Source organism: Dasypus novemcinctus, chromosome X, assembly GCF_030445035.2.
Source record: "Dasypus novemcinctus isolate mDasNov1 chromosome X, mDasNov1.1.hap2, whole genome shotgun sequence".
Lineage (NCBI taxonomy): Eukaryota > Metazoa > Chordata > Mammalia > Cingulata > Dasypodidae > Dasypus > Dasypus novemcinctus.
Window position 1 is genome coordinate 65,039,969 of NC_080704.1, and position 26,169 is coordinate 65,066,137.

Genomic DNA, 26,169 nt, shown 5'->3' on the forward strand with positions numbered 1-26,169 from the left:
GTGCATATATGAAAAGCATACAGTTAGCATTGTAGTCAATGGTGAAAGATGGAAATCTTTCGCACTGAGTTCAGAAACAAGGATGCCCACTTTCACCATTATTATTCACTATTGTGCTAGAGCAGAGATACTTAACCTTTTTTGTTCTATGGACCCTTTTGTCAATCAGATGAAAACCATGGAACCCTTTTCAGAATGTAATGGCAGATAATTTTATGACACTGAACTAGCATTGGGTCTAACAATTACTGTAATTTTGAAGTATGGATGAGTATAAATGATTTTTTGACATATGCAATTGTAATGTGATATGAAATGAATGCTACTGTAATTTATTGCTTACATTCGTGTGTGAAGGAAATGTTAAATTTCAGTTAGAGGTCAAAGTAAAGATAATAAGTCTATTTTTTCAATTCAAGCTCACAGAACCCCTGAAATCCATGGACACCTGTTTAAGAATCACTGTGCTAGAGGTTGTAGCTTGAGCCATTAGGCTATATAAAGAAATAAAAGGCACCCAAATAGGAGAGGAAGAAGTAAAACTTTCACTTTTCCTTGATGATTTGATCCTATATGTAGAAAATCCTGAAAAATCCATAGCAATGCTACTAGAACTAATAGATGAGTTCAGCAAAGTGGTGGGATATAAGATCAGTATGTAAAAATCAATAGCATTTCTATACCCTACTGATGTACAAACTGAAGAAGAAATTAGAAAAAAAAATCCATTTATAATAGCAACTAAAACAATAAAATATTTAGGACTAAACTTAACCAAGGACATAAAGGACCTGTATTCAGAAAAGTACAAAGCATTCCTAAAAGAATCCAAAGAAGATTTAAATAAATGGAAGGATATTCTGTGTTTATGGATTGGAAGATTAAATATTGTTAAGAGGCCAATTCTAACCAAACAGATTTATCTATTCAATGCAATCCCAATAAAATTACTAACAGACTTTTCTGCAGAAATTGAAAAGCTAATAATCAAATTTATTTCGAAGGGTAAGTGGCCCCAAATAGTAAAAAAATGTCCTTAAAAAGAAGAATAAACTTGAAGGACTCTCACATCCTGACTTTAAAATATATTACTTAGCTAAAGTGGTAAAAACAGCATGGTACTGGCATAAAGACAGGCAGATTAACTGATGGAACTGAATCAAGAACTCAGAAATAGACCCTCACTTCTAGAGTCAAGTCATTTCTGTCAAGGCTGTTAAGCCCTTCCAGCTGGGCTAGAACAGTCTATTCAACAAATGGTGCTGGGAGAACTGGAAAGCCATATCAAAAAGAACCAAAGAGAACCCCCTCCTCACACTTTATAGAGAAATTAATTCAAAATGGATCAGGGACATAAATATAAAAATAACCATAAATCTCCTAGAAGAAAATGTAGGGAAACATCTTCAAGATCTTTGATAGTTAGTAGTTTCTTAAACCTTACACCCAAACACGAGTAACAAAAGAAATATAGATACAAATGGCAAAGAAACACATGAAGAAGTGTTCAACGTCAGTAGTGGTTAGGGAAATGCAAATCAAAATACAAAGTCATTTCACACCTATTAGCCTGGCCAATATTAAAAAGTCAGAAAACTGTAAATGTTGGAGAGGATGTGGAGAGATAAGAATGCTTATTCAGTGTTGGTGGGAATCTAGAATGGTACAACCACTGTGGAGGACTGTTTGGCAGTTCAAAAGGAAGTTGAATATAGACTTGCTATGTGACCCAGAAATACCACTACTAGCTATATACCCAGCAGAACTGAGAGCAATGACACAAATAGACATCTGCACACTGATGTTCATAGTGGCATTATGAATGACTGCCAAAAGTTGGAAAGAACCCAGGTGCCATCAACTGATGAATGGATAAATTGAGGTGTATTGGTATATACACGTGATGGAATATTATGCAGCAGTAAGAAGAAATGAAGTCGTGAAGGCTATGACAACATGGATGAACCTGGAGGACATCATTGAGTGAAGCAAGCCATATACAAAAGGACAAATATTGTATGATTGCACTAGTATGAACTAAATATATTACATAAACTCATGGAATTAATAATTAGAATATAGTTCACCAGAAAACAGAATGAGGGTAGAGAATGGAAAGCTGATATTTAAATTGTACAGAATTGGTTAAAAGGTTGTTTTCAAATCTTTGGAAAGAATGGAAATATTGAAAGCACATTATGCTGTTTGTGAATAACAGAGCTAATATATGGAATGGTAGTGATTGAAAGGGAAAGCCTAAGGATATTTATATGAAAAGAATGAATGGTAAAAAATGTAACTTGGGAAAGTGTGACATAGTGAAACCTCATGAAAAACAAGAATATTAGTGACACTGCATATATAAGATGGTTTTTACAAAATATAAATACAAATAAACTAGAGAGAAGGAAGGGGAATAGCAGCTATGAATGGCAAGGGAAGCATAGAGAGATTGAGAGTTGATGACTTTTGTTTGGATGGTTTTTGCTTTTTAGTATTGCTGTTATGGTTGCTGGAATAATGAAGAGACCCTAGAAATGACTGGAATGATGAATGTCCAACTATTTCATTGTACCAAATGCCATTGATTGCACATTGGGATGGACTTATGCTTTATTATGTATCAATGAAATTGATTTGTTTAAAAAAAGTTGATCTTGTTACCTTGAGATGGAATCTTTTTCTCTAGGAAACTTCAGATTTTTAAGAACTTAAACTGATTAGATAAGACCCACCAATATTATTGAGGGTAATCTCCTTTACCTAAAGTCAACTGATTGTAGATATTAATGACATCTACAAATTACCCTTATGGTATATCTAAACTAGGGTGTGACAAAGTAACTGAACGTATAGCCAAGCCAAGCTGATTCCAAAAGATTAACCCTTAAAGGTATGGATAGTCAACCTTATGTTGGGTAAAGAAAATCCTTTTCTATTTCTACTTTGCTAAATATTTTCTCATGAACAGGTGTTGAATTTTGTCAACTGCTTTTTCTGGATTTGTTGAAAGGATGATGGGATTTTTCTCCTTTATTCTATTAATGTGGTGAATTACAATTGATTTTTAATGTTATGGCAGTATTATATTCCCAGAACAAACCCAATTTGGTTGTGAAAAAAAGAAACTACCTACCACAAGATCTTGAAAATATTTTCCTTCATCTTATCTTAGGAGTTTTGTGGTTGTTGCTTTTATATTTAGGTTCTTGATCCAGTTGAGTTAATTTTTGTATAGGTGTATGATTTAGAGATTCAATGTAATCCAAATAAAAATCCCAAAAATCTTTTTTGCAGAAGTGGAAAAGCCAGTTATCAAATTTATTTGGAAAGGTAAGGGGCCCCAAAGAGTCAAAAATGTCTTTAAAAAGAGAACAAAGTTGGAGGACTCTCACTGCCTGGCTTTATAGCATATTACTTAGTTACACATTTTTGAAGGACAATTTTTCTGGATATGGAACTCATATTTGGCAGGGTTTTAAAAATTTTCTTCTAGCACTTTAACAACGTCATATGACTTCCTTCTCACCTCCATGGTTTCAGTTAAGAAATCAGCACTTAATGTTATCAAACATCCCTTATATGTGATGAATCTCTTTTTCCCTTGCTGCTTTCAGGATTTTATCTTTATCTTTGGTATTCTACAATCTGACTAGGATTTGTTTTGGAGTGGGTCTGCTATGGTTTATTTGGTTTGGAGTACACTGCACCAAATGTGTGGACATTTGCTACCACAACCCTCATAGGAGTTGGGAAATTTCTGGCCATTTATTCCTTAAACACTCCTTCTCCCCCTTTTCCATTCTCTTCTCCCTCTGGAATACCCATAATGCATATGTTTTTGTGTTCCCTGAACGAATGAAAATTCCCTACTGATTTTTTTCCTTTTTTGGGGGGGCATCTGTTCTACTATCTATGTGACTTCTGATGTCCTATCTTACACTTTGATGATTCATTCCCTTGTTTGTTCAAATCTGTTGTGTGATTCTAGTGTAGTTTTCACATTGCCCATTGTGCCTTTCATCACCATAAGATCTGTTATTTTTACATATATTTGCAATTTCTTCTGTATGTTCACCCAGTTTTCTAAATATCTTTCATCTCTTTCCTCATTTCATTGAATTTATTTAGGATATTTGTAAATTTTGGATTAGTTGTTCCACATCTGAGTCTCCTCCTGCTTTTTAGTGTATTCATTTGACTGGATCACATTTTTCTGTTTCTTAGTATCACTTGTAATTTTTTGCTGATGTATAGGCATCTTTTTATTTTGATGGTTTTATTCTGATGGTCAATTTCTCTCTCTTGCCCAGGGTTTTAATTTTTTTGGCTTTGTGCTAAAGATCTTTTTTGACATTTATTTTCTCTTATTCTCAATCTTTAGAATTGCTTTAACTGGAAAAAATAGGAAAAAGGAAAAAATGAAAAAATAAAAACAGAAAATAAAATAAATGAAAAATTAATAACATAAAAATAAAAAAAGAAGAAAAAAGAAAAATGAAGTGACATAATGTATGGGAATTTTGTATGACATGCATGATTATTCTTTAAAACTTTGAAGTAAAAATTCAAAAATGAAAAAATAGCCTAAGGAAACTGCAAATCTTGATGAAAGAAAATAAAGGAAGAGATAGTAAAAAAAAAACTACTAAAACACAGGAATATACAAGTGTTAGGACATGGAGAAAGAATGACACTTATTCACTGTTGGTGGGAATGTAGAATGGTACAGCTTCTGTGGAAGACAATAAGGTGGTTCCTAGAAAGCTAGAGAAAGAAATGCCATACAATCTGGCTATCCCACTGCTATTTATATTCTCTGAAGAACTGAAAGCAGTGACACAAACTGACATTTGCACACTGATGCCCACAACTGCGTAATTCACAACTGACAAAAATGGAAACCCAAGTGTCCATCAGTTGATGAAAGAATAAACAAAATGTGGTATATACGTATAATGGAATATTATTAAGCTGTAAGAAGAAATTAAGTCTTGATGCATGCCACAACATAGATGAACCTTGAGGATATTCTGTTGATCAACATAATCAGAAAATAGGGCTAATATTTCATGGTTTTACTCACATGAACTAAATAAAATGAACAAATTTATGGAGTTAGTACCTAGCATAAAGGTCATCAGAAGATATAATGGGAATAGAGCATGGGGAGCTGCTACTTAATTTGTTCAGACTTTGTAATAAGGTTGATTATAAATGTGAGGAAATGAATAGAGGTGATGATAGCACATTATAGAGTTTAATTAACAGTGCTGATATGTGGGTATGATTATGGTTCATAGGGAAAGCTTAGGGCCATGTATGTCATTAGAAGGAAAGCTAGAAGGTCAAACATGGGAACTCAATATACTGAATCCTGTTGTGGATGATGAGTGTGAGGAAAAGTACATATAATAATACTCATCTATGAATTAGAACAAATGTACATTACTATTAAAAGATGTTAATAATAGAGGTGGTATATGGGCAAAAATACACCTAAAGCAAACTATGGACTGTAGTGAAAAGTAATTGTTTTAGTTTGCAAACTGTTGGAAGCGATATACCAGATGGGTTGGCTTATATAATGGGGATTTAGTAAGTTGCAAGCTTACAGTTCTGGGGCTGAGAAAAGTGAGCAAATCAAGGCATTATCAGGAAACAATCTCTCCCCAACGACAACCTTCAGGTGATTTTGGACTCCTTATTCACAAGGGAAGGCACATGGCAGTGTCTAGGTCTCTGCCTTTTCATCTGGGCTCCACTGCTTTCAGCTTCTGGATGCACTGCCTGTGTTTTTCTATCTCAGCTACTCTTGGTTCTTCTCCATGCTCATGTGACTTTATTTCTCTATGTTCATTCTGTTTATAAGGGAATTCAGTAAGAGGATAGGGTCCCACCTTGGGTCTCACCCTACTGAAGTAATCTAATGAAAGTGTTCCCATCTACAATAGGTTCACAATGATAGGAACAGATTAGCTCTAAAGACATAATTTTTCATGGGGCCCATAAAAGTCTCAAACTCCCTCAGTAATATATTAATATTCTTCCACCAATTGTAAAAAAGAAATAGAAAAAAGAGAAAACATTATGTAAAGTAAAAGAAACCAAACACAAAGTGCTACATATTGTTTTACTCTATCTATATTAAATGTAAATAGGGATACTTTTATATAGATGAAATAATACTAGCAGTTCAGTATGGCAGGGGAATGATAGATGGATTAAGAGGTGACTGCTAAGTGGTCAGGAGTTTTGTTTTCTTTAAGTAATGAAAATCATCTAAAATTAATTGTGGTGATGAATGCAAAACTCCATTTATACTAAAAGCCACTTTCAATGGATTGTATGGAATGGGAATATAATTCAATAAAATTGCTTTATTAAAAGAGCAATGAGAAACTGGATGTTTTGGACATAAAATATACAAAGATATAAGAGGTAAAAAGTATGCAAAAAGGTGGAGGGAAAGAGGTGCATAGTTAAACTATGTACAGACAGGGCAATGCCCATTAAAGTGATGAAAGGCAAAACATCAAAAAAAAGTTTTATGATATTATTCACTTTTTTTTAGGCATTTTTAAAAACAGGTTTGGCTCTTGCCACTTTTGTTTTTCATTTATTTATTTATTTTTATTTGTTTCTCTCCCCTTCCCCCCTCCCAGTTGTCTGTTCTCTGTGTCCATTTGCTGCATGTTCTTCTTTTGTCCACTTCTGTTGTTGTCAGTGGCATGGGAATCTGTGTCTCTTTTTGTTGCGTCATCTTGCTGCATCAGCTCTCTGTGTGTGCAGCACCATTCTTGGGCAGGCTGAACTTTATTTTGCACTGGGTGGCTCTCCTTACAGGGCACACTCTTTGCACGTGGGGCTCCCCTATGCTGGGGCACCACTGCATGTCATGGCACTCCTTGTGCACATCAACACTAAGTGTGGGCCAGCTCCACACAGGTCAAGAGGTCCAGGCGGGGTTTGAACTGCAGACCTCCCATGTGGTAGATGGACGCCCTATCCACTGGGCCATGTCCACTTCCCTTTTTCAGTTTAATACTCCAATTTATTTTGACTTCATTTTCGTTTTCTAAATTAGTATATATTCTATTTCTAATCTTTAAACCTATCATTATATCATTTTCCTATTAATTGAATTTGGCGATATAATAGGCTTCATTTTTAAAGAAGTTTTGGACCACAGAGGGGTTCAACTATGGCAGGGGATGAGTGCTGGTGTGGGGTGTTATTGATGGGGGACACAAGGTTGGGAGGGACTTCTCCAAGGCATGTATATAGGGTATATAAAAATGCTTGGATATTCGTTTGGTATTTTCATAGTAGTTGCAGTTACAAATGACAACTTAGGGAGTACTGACTTCCTAGCCTGGGGAGCTCTGTCACACTCCCCAACAGAGCAGCAACAATCCCCTAAGTGTAAGGGCAAAGACCAGTGAAGAAGGATGGTCCAATGATGAGGCCTTGATACTGATGACTATGCTTATGAGCCTGTGTGCCTGAAATTTCAACTAGGCCTAGAGCTGCAGGGTGCCAAAACATTACCTCCTGAGAGCCTCCATATTGCTCAAATTTGGCCACTCTCTTAAGACAAACTCAGCATGTAAATGCATTACATTCTTCCCAGCATGGGACAGGACTCCCAGGGATGAGCCTCCCTGGTGCTGAGAGATTACTACCAATCACTACCTGGTGATGCAACTAGAAAAAGACCTTGAATAAAAGGGGAAAATGGTAAAGATAAATGAGTTTATATGGCTTAAGAGTCTTCAAAAAAGGGTCGGGAGGTCATCGGATGGGTCATGCTTATGCACACCCCAGCAGGATCCCAGAGATAGTCAAAGTAGATACAACTCCAGGTACTGGTGCTCCTGTGGGCTATGGAGACACACAGGTTCTACAGTCATGGCAGATGGCTCTGGAGTTCAGTGCCTTGTCAGTGGGTCCCACTTTGGAGTTTGTGTTCCTGAGTGTGACAGAGTTGGACTCAGATGTGACCTTTCCACACATGCTTCTTCTGTCACTTTTACTGGTCATTGGTATCCTAAGAAGGAGGCCCGGTCGTTACTTTAATTTTTTTCCTTATTTTTGTCTTCTCTCCTTCTTCATACAGGTGCCAGCAGAGAAGTGAGCCATGAAGGGGTTAATTGGTGGGTATGGGCATCCAAAGGGGAGCAGCCTAGCCAGGTGCCTGTGACCAGAGAATGAGGCCTTTCTTTTATTCTCATGATGCTGAATATCATTTCATGTGCTTTCTAGCCATTTATTTACATCTACTCCTTGTAAAAATGTCTACTCAGTACCTTTGTCAGTTGTTAATGAGTTGTTTGGCTTTTTATCATTGAGTTGTAGGATATCTTTACATAATCTGGATATTAAACTCCTATTGGATATGTGGTTACCAAATAATTTCTCCCATTTATTAGGCTGCCTTTTTGCACCCTTGACAAATTTTTGAAGCAAAAAGTATTCAATTTTGAGGAGGTCCCATTTATTTATTTTTTTCTTTCATTTCTTGTGATTTGGGAGTGCTAAGAAACCACCTCTTAGCACAAGACCTTGACGTTGCTTCCATTCATATACTTCTAGGGGCTTTATGATTTTAGCTCTTATCTTTAGGTGTTTGATTCATTTTGAGTTACATTTTGTATATAGTGTGAGAGAGGGGACCTCTTTTATTCTTTTGGATATGGATATCCAGTTCTACCTGCACCATTTCTCTGTTCCATTTTGGTGGATTTGGCATTCTTCTCAAAAAATCAACTGATGGGCAGTGGTTAGTGGTTGAGCACCTGCTTTACATGTACAAGGCCCTGGGTTCAATCCCCAGTACCTCCTAAAAAAATGATATAGGCTGACAGAATGGATAAAAAAGAAAAAAAAAAACATGTGATAAGCCACATCAGTCTCTCCAGACAACTACAGATTATCTTAGCCTTCATGTCTTGGATTACTGCACCCAGGTGTAGTTCCATCCTTACCCCTGAAAAGGGAGACAAATGAACCAAGATTCACCAGTGCCTGGGACAATACAGGCAGCTTCAGCCTCCATGGCTAACAGTACCAACTGTATCAATGGCCACTACTATGCATCCAGTAATAAAGAAATGGCAAGAAAAAGATGAAAAAGAGCTGAAAAAACTCTGACTGGCTAAACAAAACCATTATAATTTCTGAATTAAGTTGAATCAAGTATCAAAGAGAGGCTGTATCACAAAGCCAATATAATAGAAAGGCCTACACTAAAGAGAGGAACTGCCCAGAAAAAATACATCTAGTAAACCAGGTGCCAGACACCAACAAAAATGAACATTCCATACCAAAAAATAGGAGGATATGGACCAGTCAAAGGAACAAGATAGGCCTCCAGATGACATAAAGAATAGAGACAGCTAATCACAAATGTTCAAACTAATCTTAATAAATCCAATGAGATGACTAAAGAAATTAAGGACATTCAGAAGACACTAGGTGAGCACAAAGAAAAATATGAAAGCACACATATAAAAATAGGAGATCTCATAGAAATAAAGGCAAAACAAATGAAATTTAAAATATACTGGAAGAATATAACAGCAGATTTGAGGAGTCAGAAGAAAGGAACAGTGAGCTTAAAGACATGGCTTTTAAAAGTGAACATTCAAAAGAACAGATAAAGAAGGGAAAAAGTTGAACATTCCCTGAGTGAACTAAATAACAGCAAGACATACGCAAAAAAAAAAAAAAGTGTTTTATGGGTGTCCCAGAAGAAGAGAAGGAAAAAAGGGCAGAAGGAGCATTTGAAGAAATAATGGTAAAAAATTTCCCAACAATGCACTCCCATCTAAATAAATCCAAAAAGACCTACTCTAAGTCACATACTGACCAGAATGTCCAAATGCAAAAGATAAACAGAAAATCGTGAGAGAAGCAAGAGAAAAGTGATGCCTTACACACAAAGGATGCCCAATAAGATTAAGTACAAATTCCTCATCAGAAACCATGGAGGCAAGAAGGCAATTGTATGGTATGTTTAAGATATGTAAGAGAAAAACTGCCAACCAAGAATCTTTTGCCCAGCAGGATTGTCTTTCAAAAACTGAGGGCAAATTTAGAATATTCACAGATAAAGAGAAACTGAGAGTTTGTAATGAAGAGACCAGATTTGCAGGATATACTAAAAGGAGTGCTGCAGCCTGAAAAGTAGACAGGAGACAGAGGCTTGGAAAAGAGTCTAGAAATGAAGATTGTATCATTAAAAGTAAATAAAAGTGTAAAAAAAATTGTGAAAACGAGATATGACAGAAAAAACCCAAAGGACAAATTAGGTGAAGGACGAACTGCCTTAATAGTAATAACATTGAATGTTAATTGATTAAACTCCCCAATCAAAAGAGACAGATGGCTACAAGAGACTCAGCTTAGACCCAAGAATACAAATAGAAAGGAAAGCCTGGGAAAAGATATTCAAAACATGCAGTAACAAAACAAAACAAAACAACAAGAACAAAAAAAAAAAATCCACAGTAGCTTTACTTGCATTGGATGAAATAGAATTTAAAAACAAAGCTGTTACTAGAGACAAGAAAGTACAGTGTATATTAATAAAAGGACAAATCACCAGAAAGAAAGAACAATCATAAATACATATGCACCTAACTAGGAGGCCCCAAAATACCTGACACAAACAGTGGCAGAACTGATGGGAGAAATAGCTGTCTCTACAATAATAATTGGAGATTTCAATACACCACTCTCATTATAGGATAGAATATCTGGGCAGAGGATCAATAAAGAAACAGAGACCTTGAATAGTATGATAAAATCAACTAAACTTAGTAGACATATACAGAACACCGCATCCCCCAAAATTAGGATATACATTCCTCATTCCTCTCAAGACCTCATGGAACTTTCTCCAGAATAGATCATAAATTGGGTCAAAAACCTACAACTGCAAGCAAGAGAGTTCCATTCATTGACTGTACAGGCTTGAAGACTCCACTTAATTAGAGGTGGAGTGGACATCACCATCCCAGAATCCTCAGGATTAGGGAATGAACTATGGAGTAGAGTGGACTTACTGGTATTTTACTATAGATTTACTGTGATTCTAGGAATGGAAGACATTATAACATTGGTGTAGAGGCACTGGCCATTGGAGGCTCTGGGGGCAGGGAGAGAAAAAAAAGATTCTATAAAGTGGCCCTTTCAGGACTTAGGAATCATACTGAATGACATTACAATGACAGATATAGACCATTTATATCTTCCTATAACATGCAGAATTGTGTGGGAAAGAGTGTAAACAACAGTGTGAATTATGATCCATGCTCAGTGATAATGCACTAGGATGCATTAATCAGTTTCAATAAATGTGCCTCACTAATGAAGGATGTTGTTTATGTGGGAAGGTGTGGGAGGTATAGGGAGTGGGGCATATGGAAATCCCTATATTTTTGTATATTTATGTAATCTAAGTATCTCTTAAAAATAAAAAAATTTTAAATAAGCAGATCTCATTAAATTCAACAAGTTTGAAACTATACAGAACCCCTTTTATGATCATTGAGAAATAAAGGTGCAAATAAACAAGAGGTAGAAAAAGGGAAATTTCAACTCCTACACTCTGGCTTATTGGACTTACCCCACTCAGCTAACATGGAGATGAAGAAGGTCAACCACCACACCAGGGAGCCAAGAGTGCCTACAACTGAAAGCAGGAGAATTGCATCCAGCATCCATGTGGAATCTAAGCCTCCTCTTGATATAGATGTGGAGTGGACACAACAATTCAAAGGTCTACAGGATGGAGGAATAGAGTATGGATTAGAGTGGACTTACTGATCTTCTATTCATGAACTATTGTGATTAGTAGTAATCGAAGAAAATGTGGCATTGGTGTGGAGAAAGTGGCCATGGTGGCTGCTGGGGGCAGGATGTGGGATATAGAGATGTGATGTGGGGGCATTTTTGGGACTTGGGAGTTGTTCTGGGTGGTGCTGCAGGGACAGTTACAGGACATTGTATGTCCCCCCATGTCCCACTGGGTGGACTGGGGGAGAGTGTGGGCTATGGTGTGGACCACTGACCATGAGGTGTAGCAGTGCTCAGAGATGTATTCACCAAATGCAGTGAATGTCTCATGATGATGGAGGAGGTTGTTGTTATGGAGGAAGGAGGGGGGTGAGGGTGATGGGGGATATATGGGGACCTCATATGTTTTTAATGTAGCATTAAAAATAAATAAAGACAAAAAAATAAAGTATGTGAACTATGCACTATCAAGGCATTCTAAAAATATTTTAAAAAAGAAAGAAAAAAGGAAACTTCACAAATATACTGAGATTACAAAACACTCAAATAATCAGTGGGTCAAAAAAGAAATTGCTAGGGAAATCAATAAACATGTTGAGATGAATAAAAAGAAGAACATAATCAGAAACTATGGGATGCAGTGAAGGAAATGCTGAGAGGAAAATTTATAGTCCTCAATGATTATATTAAAAAAGAAGAGAAAACTAAAGTCAATGACCTAACTACACAGCTGGAAAAACCTGGAAAAAGCAAAATATTCCCAAAGTAGGAAGAAGGAATGAAATAACAAAGACCAGAGCAGAAATAAAATTGAGAACAAAAAACAAAAGAGAGAGAATTAAAAATGCAAAATTTCATTCTTTGATAAGAATAACAATATGAACAAACCCTTAGCTAGACTGAGAAAGAAAAACAGAGAGAAAAGGCAAATAAAATCAGAATAGAAAATGGAAACAGTACTACTGACTCCACAGATATAAAAGATATAAGAGGATACTATGAACAACTGTATGCCAACAAAGTAGACCATATAGATGAAATGGAAAAAATCCTAGGAACACACTAACAACCTACACTGACCCTAGAAGTAACAGAAGACTTCTACAAACCAATCACAAGTAAAGAGATTGAAACATTCACCAAACAGCTCCCCAAAATGAAAATCCCTGGACCAGATGGCTTCACAGGTGAATTCTCCCAAGCATTTAAAGATTTACTACCAATTTTATTCAAATTCTTACCAAAAAATGAATAAGGGGAAATGTCACCAAACTCATTCAATGAAGCCAATATCACCCTAACATTAAAGCTAGATAAAGATATCATGAAAAAGAAAATTACAGGCCAATCTCCCCAATGAATATGGATGCAAAAATCCTCAATAAAATACTTGCTAATTGAATCCAACACATTAAAAGAATTATTCATCATCATGATTCACTGGCTTTTGTAACAGTCATGCAAAGGTGGTTCAATACAAGAAATCAATCTGCATAATATACCAAGTTATATCAAAGAAGAAAAGTTACATGATCCTATTGATTAATGCAAAAAGGTGTTTGAAAAAATATAGAATCCTTTGTTGATAAAAATGCAACAAAAGATTGGAATTTATGGGAACTTTCTCGTAGTGATAAAGGACATAAATGAAAAATCCACACCTAACATTGTACTCAATGATGAATTAATGAAAGGATTCCTGTTGAGGCTGGAAACAAGAAAAGGATATCACTATCACCACTGTTGCTCAATATTGTATTAGGGGTTCTGGTTAAAGCAATCAGGAAAGAAAAAGAAGTAAAAGGCATCCAAATTAGAAAGGAAGAAATGAAATTTTCCCTATTCACAGATGATATGATCCTATACTTAGAAAGTTCCAAGAAATCTACAACAAAATTTACAGAGCTAATAAAATAGTTATGCAAAAATCAGTAGTCTTTCTACCACTAGTAATGTGCAATCTGTGGAGGAAGTCAGGAAAAAATTCCATTTACAATAGCTACCAAAATAATTAAATATTTAAGAATAAACTTAACCAAGGATGTAAAGCACTTTTATTCAGAAAACTACAATGCATTGCTAAAAGAAATTTTTAAAAGACCTAAATAAAAGAAAGAATATTTGGTGCTCACGGATTGGAAGACTAAATACCATTAAGATGTCAATTCTATGCAAATTGATATACAGATTCAATGCAATCCCAATAAAAGTTCCAGAATTTTTTAAGAAATCAATTTTATTGATAAATACTAATGAAGCATAAATCCATTGAAAGTGTAAAATCAACAGTATTTAATATAAGCACATATTCATGCATTCATTACTTTAATCATTTTAGAGCAATGTCATTATTCCAATAATAATAATAATAATAATAAAGAAAAAACAAATCTCATCAACTCGCAATCTCTCTATGCTTCCCTCAGTGCATGTAGGTGCTATTCTTTTTCTTTCTCAAGGAAATTTGCATTTATATCTTTCAAAAATAGTCTTATATGTGCAGTATCACTCATATTCTTGTTTTACATGAGTTTTACTGCCTTATACAGCCCCATGTTAAGGTTTTTGGCTTTCCTTCTAATAATATACCTGACTTTCCCATTGAAACACTGTCCCACCCAAAAAATAGCACTGCTACTTACAAACAGCATGATCACCTTTCAACATTTCTATACATATCTAAAGATTTACAAGCAATCTTTTTACCAATTCTGAAAAGATTAACCCTCATCTTTCCATTCTCTACTCTTCTTCTTTCTTCTGGTGACCTATATTCTAATTATTAAATCTATGAGTTTACACAATGTATTTTGATCACAATAACACAATCACACAGTATTCACACTTTTGAGTCTGGTTTGCTTCACTCAACCTAATGTCCTCCAGATTCATCCATGTTTTCATATGCTTCATGATTTCGTTTCTTCTTACTGCTGCATAATATTCCACTGTGAGTATACACCACAATTTCTTTATCCAGTCAATTGATGGATACCTACATTGTTTACAATTTTTAACAATCATGAATAATGCCACTAAGAACATCAGTGTGCAGATGTCTGTTTGTGTCTCTGCTCTGAGTCCTTCAGGGTATATATCTTGTAATGGTATCCCCAGGTCACATGGCAAGTATATATTTAACTTCCTTTGGAAGTTCCAAACAGTCCTCCACAGTGGCTGTACCACTCTACATTCCCACCAATATTGAATAGTGTATAAGCATTAGCATCTCTTCATAACCTCTCCAACCATTTACAGATTTTGATGTTTTAATAGTGGCCAGTCTAATAGGTGTGAAGTGGTATCTCACAGTTTTGATTTGCATTTCCTAAAACACTAGTAACGCTGAACTTTTTTCATGTTTCTTCACCACTTGTATAATAGTTCTTTGGACAATTGCCTTTTCAAGTCTTTGGCCCATTTTTCAACCAGGTAGTTTGTTTTTTATTGTTAAGTTGTATGCTCTCTTTATATATCATGGATATTAAACCCTTATCAGATATGCAAGTCAAATATTTTCTCCCATTTGATGGCTGCATTTTCACCCTTTTGACAAAGTCTTTTGAGGTGCAAAATTTTTGAATTTTGAAGGGGTTGCATTTATCTATTTTTTCTTTTGTTGCTCATGCTTTGGGTGTAAGGTTGAAGAAACTACAGCCTACCACAAGAACTTGAAGATGTTTTCCTACATTTTCATCTAGTTTTATGATTGCCGCTTTTATGTTTAGAGACGATTTATTTTGAGTTAATTTTTGTATAGGGTTAGATATGGATCTTCTTTCTTTCTTTTGGGTATGGCAATCCAGTCTTCCCAGCACCATTTTCTGAATAGACTGTTTTGGCCTAGTTGGGAGGGCTTGACTGCCTTGTCAAAAACCACTCGATTGTAAATGTGAGCATCTATTTCCAAATTTTGATTCAGTTCCTTTGATCAATGTGTCCGTCTTTATGTCAGCACCATGCTGTTTTTTGCTTTTTTTTTTTTTTTTACCATTGTAGCTAAGTAATATGCTTTAAGGTTTGGAAGAGGTTTTTGTTCTCAATTTCATTTATTTCTGATTTGATCTTTACTATTTTTTTCCTTTGGCTTGGTTTCAAATTAGTTTGCTGATACTTTTCCAGTTCCTCCAGGTATGCAGTTAGATCTTCAATTTTTGCTCTTTTTTTCTTTTTTAATGTAAGCATTGAGGGCTACAAATTTACCTCTCAGCACTGCCATTGCAGTATCCAATAGGTTTTTTAAAAGATTTATCTCATTTATTTATCCATCCCTAGTTATTTGCATTTGCTCTCTGCTCCCTGTGTGCATTTTTTTGTGCTTTCTGTGTCTGCTCTACTTCTCTTTACGAATCACTGGGAATTGAACCTCAGACCTTCCATGTGGGAGAGAGGGACTCAAGCACTTGTGCCACCTTAGCTCCCTGGCTTGTTGTGTCTCTCATTGTCTTTCCTCTTTGTTTTTTCATCATCTTGTTGCATCAGCTCACTATGGCTGCCTGTTGTGCCGGCTCGCTGTCTTGCTTGTCTTCTCCAGGAGGCACTGGGAACTGAATCCAGGACCTCCCATGTCATAGGTGGGAGCTCAAACTCTTGAGCCACATCTGCTTCCCTCCCATACGTTTTGATTTGTTGTGTTCTATTCTTCATTCATTTCAAAATATTTGAATTCTCTTGCAATTTCTTCTTTGACCCACTGATTATTTGAGTGTGTTGTTTAATCTCCATATATTTATGAATTTTCTCTTTTCTTGTCCATTAATTTCCACCTTCATTCTGAGATGAAGAGAAAGTGTTCTATAAAATTTCAAACTTTTAAAATTTGTTAAGACTTGCCTTGTGGCCCAACATTTGGTCTACCTGGGAGAAGGATCCATGAGCACTTGAGAAGAAAGTATATACTGATGTTTTGGAGTGCAGTGTTCTGTATATGTCTGTTAATTTTAGCTGATTTATCAAATTATTCAAGTTCTCTGTTTTCTTTTTTATCCTCTGTCCAGATGTTCTATCCCATACTGCAAGTGGTATATTGAAGTCTCCAATTATTATTGTAGTGAGATCTATTTCTCCCTTCAGTTTCGCGAGTGTGAGCCTCACGTATCATGGTGCACTCATGCTAGGTTCATACATATTAGTATAGTAATTCTTCTTGGTTAATTGCACCTTTTATAAATATACAATGACCTTCTTCATCCTTTATTACAGTTTGCTACTTGAAATTTATTTTGTTCATTACTAATAGTATTGCTGCTCCAGCTCTTTTTTCGGTTTCTGTTTGCATGGAATACCTTTTTCCAACATTGCACTTTTATCCTGCTTGTGTCCTTATGTCTGTGGGTCTCTTGTACACAACATACAGATGGCACTTTTTTTTATCCATTCTTTCAGTCTATGTCTTTTGATTGGGCTGCTCAAGCCATTAACACTCAATATTATTACTGGAAAGGCTTTACTTAATTCATTTTGCCCTTCAGCTCATTGTTATATCATTTTATTGTATGCCTTTTTACCCTTTAATTTAACTTTCCTAATAATCTTCATTTCAAACTCTTCTCCAAATCTGACACCCTTGTTTTTTCCTTTTAGGTTGAAGCAGTCCCCTTAGTATCGCTTGTAATTCTGGTTTTTTGGTAACATATTCTATAACTTTTTATCTGTGAAGATTTTGAGGGACAGCTTTGCCAGACAGATACAGAATTTTTCACTGGCAGGTTTTCTCTTCCAATACCTTAAATACATCATACACTTTCTTTTCACCTCCATGGTTTCTGATGAGAGGTCAGAGCTTAATCTTATCGAGTTCCCCTTGTATGTGATGCTTTGCTTTTCTCTTGCTGCTTTCAGAATATTCTCTTTATCTCTGAGATTTGACACTATGAAGAGTGTCCTGGGGTAGGTGTATTTGGATTTACTCTGTTTGGGATGCATTGTCCTTCTTCAATATTGATATTCATGTCTTTCATAAGGGTTGGGAAGTTTTCAGTTATTATTTCCTCGAATATTCTGTCCCTTTTCTATTCTCTTCTCCTTCTGGGATACCAGTAATGCAAATGTGTGTTTGTTTTGCATGTCATTCATTTCCCTGAGACTCTGTTCCACTTTTTTCCCCATTCTCTCCTCTCTGTTCTCCTGTCATTTCCAGTTCAAAAGTCCTGTCTTCAAAATCAGCAATTCTCTCTTCAAGCAATTAAAATATGCTCTTATATGCCTGTAATGTGTTTTTTTTAAAAATCGCCATCCATCATATCTTTCATTCCCATAAGGCGTGTTACTTTTCTTTGCAGGATTTTAAATTGGTCTTAATACCCACCCTCTGTCTTCTTAATATTCTTCAATTCTCTTTTTCCTCTATTTTTTAAGTTAAAAAATATGAGTTCCCCATATCCCCCCCATCCTACTCCTCCCACATCAACAACCTCTTTCATCATCATGGGACATTCATTGCATTTGGTGAATACATTTTGGAGCACTGCTGCACCACAAGGATAATGGTTTACATTGTAGTTTACACTCTCCCTTAGTCCACCCAGTGGGCCATGGTAGGACATACAATGTTCAGCAACTGTCCCTACAGTACAACCAGGACAACTCCAAGTCCTGAAAATGCCCCCACATCATATACCCTCTTCCCTCTCCCTATGTTCAGCAGATACTGTGGCCACTTTCTCCATATCAGTGCTACAATTTCTTCCATCATTATTCACAACATTTCCATAGTTGAATATCAGTAAAGTCCACTCTAGTCTATATGCTATTCCTCCATCCTGTGGACCCTGGGACTGTTATGTCCACTCCACCGCTATATTGAGAGGGGATTTAGATTCCACATGGATGATGGGTGCATTTCTCTTGCAGTTGCAGGCACCCTTGGCTCTCTGGTATGGTTGTTGACCTTCTTCACTTCCCTGTTAGCTGGTCAAGGTAAGTCCAATAAACCAGAGGATAGGAGTTGCAAGTCTGCTGAGGCTCAGGGCCTATCTGTCACATGGACAGTCCAGAGATTCAGGTCTCCTGAGTATACACCAACCCCAGAACCAAACACAGGTCCAGTAAAAGTAACAGAAGAAGCATGTGTAGAAAGGTCACATCTGAGTCTAACTCCATCACACTCAGGAACACAAACTCCAAAGTAGGGCCAACTGACATGGCACTGAACTCCAGAGCCATCTGCCGTGACCATAGAACCTGTGGGTCTCTGTAACCCTCAGAAGACCAGTACCTAGGCTTGTATCTATTTTGGCTGTCTCTGGGACCCTGCTGAAGCGTGCATAAGCGTGACCCCTCTGATGACCTCCTGACTCTTTTTTGGAGATTCACAGCCATATAAAGTCATTTGTCCTTTCAATTTCCCCCTTTTATTCAGTTCAAAAAGAAGTTTTTAACACCTTATATTACATGTAGGCTGAGCTATTCTGCTGCTCTGAGCTGACTCTTTTATTCCAGGTCTTTTTCTAGTTACATCATCAGCTGGTGCTTGGTAGTAATTTCTTGACACCAGTGAGACACATCCCCAGGAGTCATGTCCCATGCTGGGGGGGAAGGTAATGCATTTACATGCTGAGTTTGGCTTAGAATGGCCACATTTGAGCAACATGGCGGCTCTCAGGAGGTAACTCTTAGGCACCCTGCAGCTCTAGGCCTAGTTCATATTTCAGGTGCAGAGGCTCATAAGCACAGTCATCAGTATAAAGGGCTCATTGTTGGACCAACCTTCTTTATTGGTCTTTGCCATTGCACTTAGGAGATTGTTGCTGTTCCATTGGAATGTGATAGAGTGTCCCTGGCTAGTAACTCGGCACTCCCTTCATTGTCGTTTTTTAATGTAACCACTATGAAAATATCCAAACATTTTTAGGTACCCTGTATACATGTCCTGGAGAGCTCCCTCCCAACCATGTGGCCCCCATCAATAACACACCACACCAGTGTTCCTCATCTGCCAGAGTTGAACCTCTCTGAGGTCCAAAACTTCTTCAAAAATGAAGCCTAATATATTGCCAGGATCCATTAATAGTAAAATGAATGGAATATAGTGATGAGTTTAAAGGATAGAGAATACATACTAATTTAGAAAAATTAAATAAAGTAAAAATAAATTAGGGTATCAGAAAATGAAAAACTGAAAAAGCTTTGTTTTTGATGTTTTGCCTTTCATCACTGCAATAAATGTTGCCCTGTATGTACAGTGGCAAGGCAATTTCTTCCATTTCTTCCTCAGTGTCTACATCCTTTCTTTTTTTTTCTAATTAAGTTTGTCTTCACAAAAGTTTTAGATCACAGTAATTCACACACACAGTATATAGTACTCCTACATTTTCAATGTCAAACACTTTGTCCCTTCCCCAGCAATGATATTTTTACACGTTCATATTAAATTTGCTGCACCTGATGTACAGATATTGAAACAATAGCTTTCAAATCTGGTTCCATTTGGGTTTATATTATGGTTTATATTTTAGACTAAACAATTTTCTGATTTTTTAGTTATTTTATGTTTTACATTATGGTTTACATTTTAGCCTATAGACTTTATTACATTTTTGATGTAATTTAACATGTCTTATATCCATCACTGCATAATCTTGTGGAACACTTCTATTGCCCCACAGTTACACTGATTCCATCTATAAATTATTTGAAGTGATTTAGGAAAGTTGTGTGTTTTTCAATGATTTTCTTGAATCCTGTATGTATTCAGGATATTTGTTTATTTCTTCTGGCTGGGCCATTTCTTCCTCTCTCCTAGTATGGCTTATAATTTTTAGCTCATGTCTAATCATCTAAATATGTTGCTGAATTTACTGTGATCACCAATTTTTCTCTCTTGCCTATTTTGTTTTTCACAACTCTTCTTTGACATTTGGTTCAACTTATTCTAAGTCATTAAAATTGCTCAGCTTAAGTTATCAAAATTGAACCAGGAACTCATGCATGGGGCACAGATAGACTCCTAAAGGTTAGGATACAGAGAAAACCAGGGAAAAGTTTTTGCCCATGCAATTTCCAGACCAGCTAGCAGATGGCGCTCATCAACACACCTTTCTGTGCAGGAGTTTTAGTCTTGGCTTTTCTGTGTTACTGTGTTGAATCTCCACTGCGGAGATGCAAAGTGGGCTCTGCTGACTGAATTCACTAAAGAAAAGCCCCTGTCTCGTTCTCCCTTTTCCCCTGAAATAACTGACAGCAAGGAAGATGTCTGTATCCCTCTAAGTCAGCTGCAGTGAGCCAAGGGTTTTATATCTTAGGAGAAGGGGAGGGGAGCCTTCCTGGCCAACATAAGGTTTGGTTACTCACATTTGTTGTTTTGGCTTGTCTCTCTGTCCCTCACCCTCCTGGGAGTTGTGCAGCACTGTTCTTGCCTGTTGACACCCAAAGTATGTCCATTGGATAGCTTTTGGCACTTTCCACATTGTTTCCATGAGAGCATTGAGCTCTGCATGTTTTTCTGATGCCTAATTCCCATGATCCCCAGCATTTTTAATGAAGAGTAAAACACAATTATCAAATTTATTTGGCAGGTTAAGGGTCCTTGATTAACCAGAAAAATCTTAAAATGTAAGAGTGAAGTTGGAGGACGCACACTTCTGGACTTTAAATCATATTACCTAGTTACAGTGGTAAAAACAGCATGGTTCTAGCATAAAGATAGACAATGGAACTGAATTGATGGTTCAGAAACAGACCCTCACATCTATGGTCAAGTGAGTTTTGACAAGGATATCAAACACACCCAGCTGGACCAAAACAGTCTATTCAACATATGGTGCTGGGATAACTGGATATCCATATCCAAAAGAAAGAAAACGGGGACCCATATCTCACACCTTACACAAAAATTTACTCAAAAATAGATCAAAGACTTAAATATACAAGTTAAAACCATAAAGCTCTTAGAAGAAAATGTAAGGAAACATCTTCAAGAACTGGTGATAGTTGGTGGATTCTTAAAACTTACCCCAAAAACACAAGCAATAAAAGAAAACATGGATAAACTGGAACTCCACAAACTTAAACACTTTCATGATTCAAAGGACTTTGTTAATAAGGTGAAAAGGCAGCCCATAAAATGGGAGAAAATATTTGGAAACCACATATCCAATAAAGGTTTGATTTCCATTCTATAAAAAGAGCTCATACAACTCAACAATAAAAGAATGAACAATCCAATTTCAAAATGGGCAAAAGACATAAATAGACATTTCTCCAAAGTAGAAATATAAATAGTCAAATAACATATGAAAAACATGTTCAATATCACTAAGTATTAGGGAAACATAAATCAAAATAACAATGAGATATCATCTCACACTGCACAGAATGGCCATTATTAAAAAACCAAACAAACCAAATACAGTAAGTGCTGGAGAGGATGTGGAGAAATAGGAACACTCATTCACTATTGGTGGGTATGCAAAGTATGCAACTACTGTGGAAGTCAGTTTGGCCGTTCCCCAGAAAGTTAAATACAGAATTGCCATATGATCCAGCAATTCTTATTCTAGGAATATATTTAGCAGAACTGCCAACTCTGATGTGTACAGACATTTGCACAGAGAGGCTCAGAGTGGCGTGAGTTAAAATTCCCAAAAGATGGAAACACCCCAGGTATCCATCAACTGAAGATTAAACAAAATGTGGTATATACATACAATGGAATACTTTGCTGTTGTAAGAAGAAATGAAATTGGGACACATATGATAACATGGATGCACCTTGAAGACATTATGCTAAGTGAAATAAGCCAGACACAAAAGGTCAAGTATTGCATGGTCTCACTAATATGAACTAAATATGAAAAATAAACACATGGAGTTAAAATGTAGAGTACAGGTTATTAGGAGATAAGAGGAGGGTTGAAAAGGAGTATGGATGCTTAATTTATGTAGACGTTTTAGTTAACTTTACTGTAAAAGTGTAGAAATGGATAGAGGTGATTGTAAAACATTATGGTAACTAGAACTAACACAACTGGTCTATAAATGGGATGGTGGCTGAAAAGGGCAGTCTAGGAATGTAATGTCAATTGAAAGAAAGCTAGAGAATAATCTAGGGACTGAATAACATAGTGAATCCAGAGGTGGATGAGAATTGTGGTTAATATTACAAATATAAGAATGCCTTTCTATGAACTAGAACAAATGTACATCACTATTGTAAGGTGGGAAGAATGTGGAGAAGCATGAGAAAAATATACGTAACCTATGAGCTATAATTAACAGCAACACTATAATATTCTTGCATCAATGCCAAAGATATACTGTATTAATAACAAGGTAATGGAAAAAATATATCAAATGTATGTGATAGACCATAGTTAGTGGTAATAGTCTGATATTATCTCATAATCTGTAACAGCTGTTCCACAGCAATATAATGTGGTGATGGAGGGGTGTTGTATGGGAATTTCACACATGTTCATGATTGTTTTGCAAATTCATAACTTCTCTAACAACAATATATATATATTTTAAAGTTTGCAACTTAGTCTTTTGGAAAAAGGGGTGGGATGAGTTTCTCAAATGGAAAATGTTTCTTATTTCATAATGAAAGTCAAGAGGAAATAGGAATCATTTGACAAAGTGAAGTTATTAGAAGACATAATCTAAAGTCTATAAGACATACCTATAAATGTCTAATTTTTCTAACTATTAGAGAGCTATATACCAGAGGACTTCTTTCAGGTCACTTTTGACAGTACTACTTTATAAATAAGGCTGTGCCTGCCGAAGTAATGAAAAGAGGGAATACAATTCTTCCTGAGTGTGGCATCATGATGTTCTCTGTTGCAATATAGAAGGTACGGTGTGAAATACATCTGCAGATGAGATAGTTCTCACCAGAAAAGTAGCTCTTTCAAATAGAAGTATTTCATCAGCCTCAATAATTTCAGCAAAATTCCTTAGGTTCATTTCCAGCTGCTGAACATTGGGAATGAGCTGATAAACAATGCTGGACCAAGCCTAACAGAACAGAAATACATTGTTATATTACTAACAGGTAGCCAGTCCCAGATCTTTGCAAATGAGTAACTACATGACAACATACGGATAGCAGAAATGGTGATAATCAAGTTCCAAACAAACACTGACAGAACATATAACAAAAATAAAATGAAGCTAAAGTTTGATTTTTATCTTTCAGTTAGATTTTTAAACACTTTTATAAAATGTTTAAGAAATTTTTCAGTAATAATTAAAAGTAAACAAAAAATTTAATTCTGTCATGTTGCCCAACAAATATGTAATTGTAATAGTATAGAACACTCTAGAAAATCAGAACCTAATAATGCTTTATTTAACATACCAAGAATCAATTTTGTGAAAATATAAGAGCTATATGGACATATGGTCTATCCTCTCAATGAGAACATATAGTATTAGGAGATAAATTAGTGCCATTATCATTCCAAAAAGTTTATTATCGGCTTTATAAATTATTGATCCAATTGAATTTAAAATGGTCCAATGTGTGTTTGCATAAAAATGACCCATACAAAGGATGAATAGTGTGATTAATGTAAAGAGTTGAAATTAACCACACCATCTCTCTATTTTCTTAAGGCTATTTTATTTGTATTTCCATTAAAACACTTCCTTCATTCTCACTCCAATTTGTCTGGTTAGTTGTGCATTGTTCTTCTCCCTTAATAGAGGGCAGGAATCTGGTCTTAGTCATTTGTGCATCCAACATCATTAAGCAGATATGAAATGAGTGCTTGTTGAGTAAAATATAACTAAGTCAGCTCTATGCAACACTGATGTAAAAGAGTAGTTTGATGTCTGTTTCAATTACTTTTATTCCATAGGCATGGGGGTTCAGGTCTCAAGTTCCCAAGTAGGTGTTAATGTCACTGCTGAATTTACCTTGGAGAAGGCTCCAAAGATAACCACAGCAGAGACATTGTCACTCACAGCAGTGTTGTGATGAGCCAATTGTCTTTGGTCATGTTATGTATTGCCATCCTTCACAACGCAGTTGATTAGTGCGTTCATGTCCATCCTTAGTCACAGTTACCTGTTCTATGGGAATAAGGCTTTGAGAGAAATTCGGCCCATGTTAATCTAGAACAGTACTTCCTAGATATGATCTGAAATGATCTTTTATTAGAGTGAGGGTGTGACAAAATAATATTGGGAAAAAAACATTTGGGAAAAATGAATTAGTTAAAAATATATCGACGGCTATTTCAATGTCCAATGTATTTCTCTTTAGTAAGCCAGGATTCTGTGCTTCTGATTACAGATACTTGTTTCATACAGGTGATACTGATGTTTTCCCACCTAAGGTCGGACTTTTCAATGGATACCAGAAGGAGTCTAAAGAAAATGTCTGGCCACAGGAGGACCCAAAAGGAGCCTGTACTTCAAATCACTATATCAGTGTAGGGGAATAAAAGGAAACAGGATAAGGAGGCTATGTGCCAATAGTGAAATTTCATCTGCAGGCATAACAAATCTGTTGTTGTTACCACTACAATGATTGCAAGCAATACAGTATCTGTTCCAGCAATGGGAACAATTCTGGTTGAAAGAAGGCTGGTTTCTAATTTGGCATTAAAGTTGAATCTACCATACTCTAGATATAACATGTCTCATTTTAAAAACCCCTCTAAAAATTTAGATGACCTTTCCTCTCAATTTTTTTCTTCTAATGACATCATTGCTCTAAAATTAGACAAATAGATATTCTGTAGAGGTATCTGAATATTAGACACAGCTCCAATCAGCAATGAGACTATGACGAGTCAAAAGGGATGACGGCCAGCAAGTGAAACCTTTGCTATCACAAAGATCAATATCTTATGAACAAACTGGTTAATTTAATGTGATTTGGTAGCTATGTCAACCCAATCTAATATCAAAAACAGAAACTTTAAATGTTAAGTTTTATCTTTCTCAAACAATTTACAGTGGAGTTTTTTTTTCCTTTAGCAAATGTTGATGGCTATGAAATAGTTTAAGATCCTTTAGTTTTGTTTAATACACTTCTAGCTTTTATTCATGCTCTTAAAGTGAGGAAAATCAGAGAATCATACACACCTTATATAGAGTTTCATCCCAGATAGAAGTTCGGAAACAAGAACATTCCAATGGACGAGACAAACGCCTCAGATCTTCTCTCTCTTTAAAAATCTGAATTATATGAAAAAAGTTCAACACAGTTATCATCATATAACACCTCTCCTCATTCCTTGCAAAATCAAAGACGTAATTATTACAGTATATTTTAATCAGAAGCTTTTGTTCCTTCTTAAGAGGAATTTTAAGCTGTAATTTATTTCACAGAGTAGGATAGCAGAAATTATTTCAGGTCAGGTCTAAAAGTTTAACATTCCAGCTACTAGAATTGTTCATGCCTAAACTGCATAT

The 26,169-nt window shown here is 36.0% G+C and overlaps 1 protein-coding gene across 1 annotated transcript in view; it reads right to left on the reverse strand.

Annotated features, from left to right (window-relative positions):
- RRAGB (Ras related GTP binding B) overlaps positions 1-26,169 on the reverse strand; it is a 104,710-nt gene that overhangs the window by 18,551 nt on the left and 59,990 nt on the right. The window contains 2 exon segments of the mRNA XM_058291090.1: positions 23,638-23,760; positions 25,840-25,932. Of these exon segments, the coding sequence (XP_058147073.1) occupies positions 23,638-23,760; positions 25,840-25,932 (216 nt within the window).